We start from the raw sequence: 7,098 nt of genomic DNA on the forward strand, positions 1-7,098 counted from the left end.
ACGCAGTATCTCTCAGTAAATAATTAGTTTGCACTTTGCTGTCAGGGAGCAAAGGTGACATGCATAACGATCACTCGTTATAGCTTGAACATAAACGTGTGCCATAAAAGAGGGGGATGTAGAGGGTTGGGGGGATAGAGGGCTATACTAGGGTAAGAGGATGACATGTTCCCAGGAACTAGCACACATACCTCATTAAACGTGCACCCTGTGGCACTTTGGAAGGGAAGTGTGATGTGTTACGTCACTGTGTGATTTAAAAGTTGTTCACATGCAGAAAATTTTTATGCAGCCTGATTTTGAAAGATTTTAAATTGTAAATTAACACTATAAATGAGGATGATAAAATGGTAAACTAGTAACCAGTAAGCTAGTAACATTTTTCATTTTTGTGTTGGTGACACCTAGAGCCAATTATTTTGAATATTCAAATTGTTGAGAGACAGTTTGGGGCTGCAACTAACAAAATAAAAATCTTTATCAATGTTGATTCATTTCTCTATTAATCAATTACTTTTATCTATTAAATGTCAGAAAATATTGAAAAACACATCACAGTTTCCCAGAGCTGAAGGTGAGATCTTCAAATTGTTTTTTTCCAACCAACAGTCTAAAAGCTGTTTAGTTAATAGAAAATATAAGAGAAAAAAAAGCAAATTCTCACAAATTCCCTAAAAACATGTCACTATTTCTCCCTATCAATACTACCACAAATAAAAACTTAATAGTTCAAGTTAAAGTTAAATGACCAGATGTTGGACATATTGTGAGGGGGCTCTTTTTGGGTCATGGGTTTTCAGAATGTGTTGTGAGGGTGTGGTAAGGCTCAGCACCTCTGTATTAATTGACTGCGCAGAGCTTTTATTGGACAGAGTGTCCCTCTCACCTCCTCACTCCTGACAAGTCCGATCACTCAAATATTCAACTCAGGCAGCAGCACAGCTCAGTTGAGAGCGCTTGTGGACAAAGAGGGAGAGGTGGGAAAGGAGAAAAAGACTTCAGGGAAAGGCAAGAAACCTCAGAGAGAAAACGTGAGTAATGATTGTGCTTGGATGGTATTTAGAGCATGTGGAAAAAGTGGTTAGTGCTGTTGGCTCACAGCAGGATGATCATGGGTTTGAACTCTGCCGGGGCCAACTGGGACTTTTCTGTGTTGAGTTTGCCTGTGTTTCCTGTGGGTTTCCTCCCACAGTCTAAAGACATGCCGAGGCTTACAAACTATCAGCTGTTTAGAGCTCTGTGGCCACCAGAGGGCCCCCCAAATTTAGGGATTATAGGAACTAATAGAAATGTCCTTGTTTTGGTAGGATGATGCATTTTTTGCATTATTATCTGATGGTCTTATGAGCCTAATGGATTAAAAATGGTCTCAATCTACATTTAACACTTGACCAGGACGGGCTGACAGGATTTCAAACATATGACAAAAATTTATAATAAAACAGGTAAAATATGAAAAAATTAATCAAGGATCAACAAGGCAGAGATGTGATCCAATGGATAATGTAAAATAGATAAAATAACAGCAATCAATATGCAATTTCAAGGAATATGAAAACACACTCAGTAAAGACATTAGCATCTAGAAGATAACAAATGAAAATCTTGAAAATTGGAGACACAAGGTTTTCACCTAGTGACTAAATGTGTTCATTTATCTATTTAAGTACAATTAATTTCCATTCTGTTTTGTACAGTGGAATAAGACGTAAAGTAAAGGAGATAACTTGCTGTTGTTCACTGATTTCATTCATTTATTCGTGTGAGTGTATCTGCTGTTAGGTGAATTGGAGACTTTGACACCTGTGTGAGCAGCATGTGTTGTTGTTGGTCCCGTACCCTGCCTCTGATCCAGTGCCTGTTGGGACATATTAGTCCCAAGTCACTCTGCTTATAGAAAGTAAATGGATGGATTGGTTTATTATTTACCGAATATACATAATAGACAGTTGAGAGACTCTCTTGAGCTTCCTGTTTAATGTAGTCTACAGTCCTCATTTGCTCCATGCGGAAGAGTGCCTGATAGAAAATCTAATTTAGAAGCTCTCTGGGGGACCCACAATCACCAGAATTAGTAAATCAGATGCCAGTGAGGACTGGTGTACCACCTGACCAGCAGCAAGTGGAAGCAGTTAATTTATGTCATTAAAACACCTGTTTAAACCAGGTAGTAGCAGGAACCGGGGCCTCTGTGTTACCAATCTGTATTCTTGTGGTTCATATGGCACAACCCGATAAATGCAGCACGGTATGGAAACAAACCAACAGCAGGCCAGAATTCCTGGTTGATATAACATGAGTGTAAACATGCTTATTTAAACATTAAATCCAACCTGGTTCATCTAACTATGTGTCACTAACCTGCAGCCAGGCCCGATGCCTCTGAACGCCGGGGACACCGGGTACGGCAGCGTGACAGCACCCGGGCTGTCGAGCAGTGTGGGCGACTCAGAGTCAGCCCCGCTGCTCATCCCCGAGCCGGAGGTGGTGCAGCAGTGGCGGCCTCTGAGCAAGCAGGAGCTGGAGGTCGCGGCGGGGGGCCCGGGGTGGAGAAGAGTGCGGTGCTACCTGGTGCTGATGTTCTGGCTGGCTTGGTTGGCCATGCTCGCCACCTCCATCGCCATCGTAGTGAAGAGCCCCCGGCCGGTGCCAACACACCTGAAGTGGTGGCAAAAGTCGCTTTTCTACCAGCTGCAGCCCGACATGTTCATGGAGGCGCAGACAGAGGGGTCAGGGAGCATAAACGGTGAGACATTGCATAATTATCATCGCCATTCACAGTTATTTAAGTAGTTAGCCTAAAAAACACTTTGCGTATTTGCAGTCCATGTGCAACCGGCTTTTTTATGAATGGCACACACATTTTTCATTTACTTTCATTCACACAGTTTGACCTGTATGCCTCTTGGTAGACACTGAGAGATTATATTTTAACACTTAACTGAAAAGAGAAAAAAAACAAAGTTAACAAAGTCATGTTAGACATGACAGATGCTGCAAGAAAGTCTGAAAGGCCTGAAAGTCAGCTGGGCCCCTGTTTACCCCCATTTTTCTTCCACTCTATGCAGTGTTGGTCCGGGATTTTCACTGTGATAATTTGAAACACATGCATTTTGTAATTTGAGAAATAAGCACAAAACTGAAATAATGAAGGTCTTAAAAGTAGATTTTGACACTGGGGCCCTCTAAGACAATACTTCAAGATCCGGCAATAATGAAGTCACTTTACTGTAAAGTTTTATGTCAGTTGATATTTGCAGAGACAGTTGCTTTAGTGGTGTTCCTAAACAACTCTTCAATTAAATTAGTTGACACATGGTGACCTCCCACTGCGAGGAAGTCACCTGCTTTACCTTCTTGGTAATCCAGATTTGATTAGGTTTGTTTTTTCCTTTTAATGTTGATTTCTTCCTGTGAGAACCTGCTAACTGATGCTGCAGAGAGTCATGTTCACACCATGAGAAAACATTCGGTCTTGACCACAGTGGAAACTTTTGATAGTCTTTGACTCTTGGTTACTGTGAGAATACTTATTTCAGGTCACGTTGGTCATATTTCACATGAAAGAGCATGAAGTTGCAGCGTCTGGGACAAAAACCACTTGATACCACAAACTACACTGGTCGTTTGCTGACAAAACAGAACTCATGCTGTGGGCTACCACATGTCAACAACAAGACTAGAAAATATTGACAGTATGCTGGAATTTAATGTGCTTAGAAATATAAGATGAGAATCTTTTTAAAAATTTCAACTCAAGGAAATTGAACACCTAGAAGAGGTACAAGAACAAATGCGTAGTATAGATAAGTAACCTTAAAAAAACAGAATACTACATGTATTATGAGCATATGTTACATACAAAATGAAGCATGGAAAACAAAAAGTACTAAAATACATGTGAATGGTAACTACAAAGTATACTGAGACAAATGGTGAAGAGATTAAGTTTAGCATAATAACATTGTGATTTAAATGTTAGTAACTGTCTAATGTTTAATCTTTTTTTTGAAGCGCTGTGTGAGCAGCTTCCCTACCTCAGGTCTTTAGGTGTAGGGGCTCTAATCCTGGAGGGCTTGTTTGATAAGGAGGCATCTCCTTTAAATGTCACTGTAACTGGTGAAAGCTTGGGGATGTTGCCTCAGATCGAGCATCTGCTAAGAGAGAGCAACAAAGCAGGTGAGTAAACAAACAACCAGAATAAGTGTTTGGTTTTTTTTTTTTTTTTTTTTAAATTTTTTAACCTGCATGATTTGATGATTAATGAGCTCCGTGCTGGTACTTCAGGTCTCAAAGTGGTGTTGGACTTCTGTGAACTGGATCTGTTGGGACCTCAAGATGTAGCAGACAAGCCATCAAAACCCTCAGAAACAGTACAGGTAAAGCTTTCTGTCTGGTGATGCTTCTAAACATTATACGGTATAAGTGATACCGGATTTCTTAAAACTTTACATCTCTACAGCATGCAATCCGGTTCTGGTTGGAGCAGGGTGTGGCAGGTTTTTCAATCTGTGACACAGATGCAGCATATTCAGAAAAGGTAAAACAATGCACATTAATAGTTTCGATTTTTCTTTTTTCCACAAGCAGAATTTCCATAATCTTAAACTTAATAAAATATTTACATTTCAGACTCTGCTAATGTGGAGAAGTGTTTTCAAGGAGTTCAGTAGTGAGGAGGAGGAGGAAAGGTATTGTTCTATGTGGATCGATATATTTGTGTGTTGTAACATGAAGCTACAGGTTTGTTTGAGTGTGTGTGTGTGTGTGTCTTTCCCTCTTCAGGATTGTGGTAGTAAAACAGACGGGAGATGTTTTGCCTCCTCTTAACAACTCCAGCCAGATCAACGTTACGTTGGTGGATTTGGTCATGAGGTCAATACTGCCAACTTCATCTCACCTCCTGTCTGCACAGGAAGTGGCTGATGCGATAGAGAAACGTCTGCAAACAACAGGAGATATATGGCCTAGTTGGACAGTAAGACCTAAAGCTTTCCTCAGTAGGACTTGTCTGAAAACCATATTATTATAGCAGGTGGATTTTGACCTGATGATCTTACAATAAGGTCCAATAGCCTTGCACCTACATGTGATAGATGTATTAACTGCTATTGTATAGTTTCGGTGGCAAAGTAGTATCTGAATAAGAATTTTTAAAGCACGAGGGAAAGTAGAAATGTTGTCAACCAAAGCTTTTAATTGTCTACACTTGTAGTAGTTTTGTTAATTTTATATCATAAATGTTTCATTTTCAAACAATAAAGCAAACTTTTTAAAGATCTACTCCAGACATATAAAAACCTTTATTCTTGGAATAATTAATTACCTTGTTAAAAATCCTTAAAATTATATCTGCTCCTTCTCCCTCATTAAAAGATTGAAATTCTATGAATATAGAAATGTTGCTTGTTTCAAAAGTTTAACTGCTGGACACAAGATGTCTCCTACTTCACTGTAAAGTCCATTCTCAGTGTTTGTGAACTGGGGGCTTCAAGTTCCCACATCACACTTGTGTACATGTATACTGGAGCGCGATTGGCTACAAACTATTTGCGATGTCACAAATCATGATCATGGATACACCCCTTAAACTCAGATTTCAGTGGGAACAGAAAAACTCCATCTTCAGGAGATTAACGTGAAAACAGCCTTCTAGTATCAAACTCTGTACATACATCATTCTGCAGAGTGAAGCTCAAACATCCAACTGAAGGAACAAGAAAAACACATTTTTGAGTGGGCTTCTTAATGGTATAATAATGGTATAATTTTACATAATCTATAAATTCAGTCTTTTTTCAACCCACTTCATTCACCATCTAATATCATAGCCCTTTGGTTTAGGTAGGGTGTTACAATACAAATAAAACATGGTTTTCTTTTCTGGCAGGTTGGAGGTAAAGCATCTCATGACTTGAAGAAATTACTCCTGGTGTTGATAATGACTCTGCCAGGGTCACCTGCAGTCCGATATGATGAAGAGATGGACCAAACACAGGTAAAGTCCAAGCTTGACACTTCTAGTGAATTTATTATCCAATGTGCAATTTGATGTTGCTTAATGAAACCTTTTTATGCCGTACAGAATGTTTCTCTACATTTCGCCTTGTCAAATGGAGAGCAGAACAGCGATCCACCAGAATCTCATGCAGTGAGTAGTAAAGCCAGCTGAAATACCTGAACAAGTCTTATCCACTCTGACTTAACAAGTGAACATGCAAGTTGTGTAAAGCTGAAGCTAAAGAAATCATTAGTTTGGTATTTAACTTCTTATACTCATTTCTACCATCCATCCCTCAGGACAAGGAGAAGATGAAGCGTTCAGCTGTAGCTCTCTTCACCTCCCTCAGTCACTCCAGAGCCAGAGAAGAAGCTCTTCTTTACGGCAACTTCACTTTCCTCCCCTTTAACACCTCCTCCAACTCCAACTCCACTCTTTTCTCTCCTACATCTCCCCCGATCCTCGCCTTCCTGCGCTCGTGGGGTTGTGTCCACTTCCTCATCCTGCTAAACGTCGGGCCTGAGCGTCATGCCTTGGAACCTACATGGGCCCCCAGCCTGCCTCAGGCTGGAGTGTTTGTGGCCAGCACAGGAATGGACCGGCTCGGGTCGACATCTCTGTACACGCTTGAACTGCAGCCCCATGAAGCCATCGTCATCAAACTGTTTGAGGCGGGAAGCTACTCATAGAGCCTTTTGAGTTGCAGCAACAGTCAGTTGTGTCGAGATGTAGGTGGAAACTGTTTTCTTCTCACAAGATGAAATGTCTGACACAAATGTATTGTTTTTATAAAGTGCTGATTACTATGTGCTCAGAGGGCACTGGAAATAAAGTAATGGTTCTGTATTTTGCGTAGTATCATTTGTTCTCTGGCTGTCATAATATCAAGCAGTAGAATTTATCTTCCATAGAAGTGATTTGAAATGTCATGGTTAACTTCCAAGTAAATACCCAAAGGTGAACTTGTATGAACAAAATGAAACCCAAATCTGGTGGTATTTCATTTAGTCACACGCTTGTCTGTTGTTAAAAGAAACCACATTGCAAGTCACATCCTCATCCCACCTCACAGGCGCATTCTTAAGCTATTTCCTCAA

The 7,098-nt window shown here is 40.3% G+C and overlaps 1 protein-coding gene across 1 annotated transcript; it reads left to right on the forward strand.

Annotated features, from left to right (window-relative positions):
- The first annotated feature begins 2,066 nt into the window (after positions 1-2,066).
- LOC121898405 (4F2 cell-surface antigen heavy chain) lies at positions 2,067-6,847 on the forward strand. The gene is made up of 10 exons (XM_042413439.1): positions 2,067-2,248; positions 2,368-2,746; positions 4,015-4,179; positions 4,288-4,379; positions 4,463-4,540; positions 4,633-4,691; positions 4,786-4,978; positions 5,891-5,998; positions 6,086-6,151; positions 6,301-6,847. Exons 1-10 carry the CDS (start codon positions 2,222-2,224, stop codon positions 6,688-6,690), a joined length of 1,557 nt encoding a protein of 518 aa, XP_042269373.1. The 5' UTR covers positions 2,067-2,221; the 3' UTR covers positions 6,691-6,847.
- Positions 6,848-7,098: the final 251 nt, after the last annotated feature.

The sequence above is a fragment of the Thunnus maccoyii genome, chromosome 6 (genome assembly GCF_910596095.1).
Source record: "Thunnus maccoyii chromosome 6, fThuMac1.1, whole genome shotgun sequence".
In the NCBI taxonomy this organism is placed as follows: domain Eukaryota; kingdom Metazoa; phylum Chordata; class Actinopteri; order Scombriformes; family Scombridae; genus Thunnus; species Thunnus maccoyii.

Bases quoted from the DNA above. Each gene is read 5' to 3' on its own strand.
- LOC121898405 (XM_042413439.1), top strand. From the start codon at position 2,222: ATGGCACAACCCGATAAATGCAGCACG. The intron at 4,180-4,287 runs GTGAGTAAACAA...CTGGTACTTCAG, and splicing joins AAGAGAGAGCAACAAAGCAG to GTCTCAAAGTGGTGTTGGAC. The intron at 4,380-4,462 runs GTAAAGCTTTCT...ACATCTCTACAG, and splicing joins AACCCTCAGAAACAGTACAG to CATGCAATCCGGTTCTGGTT.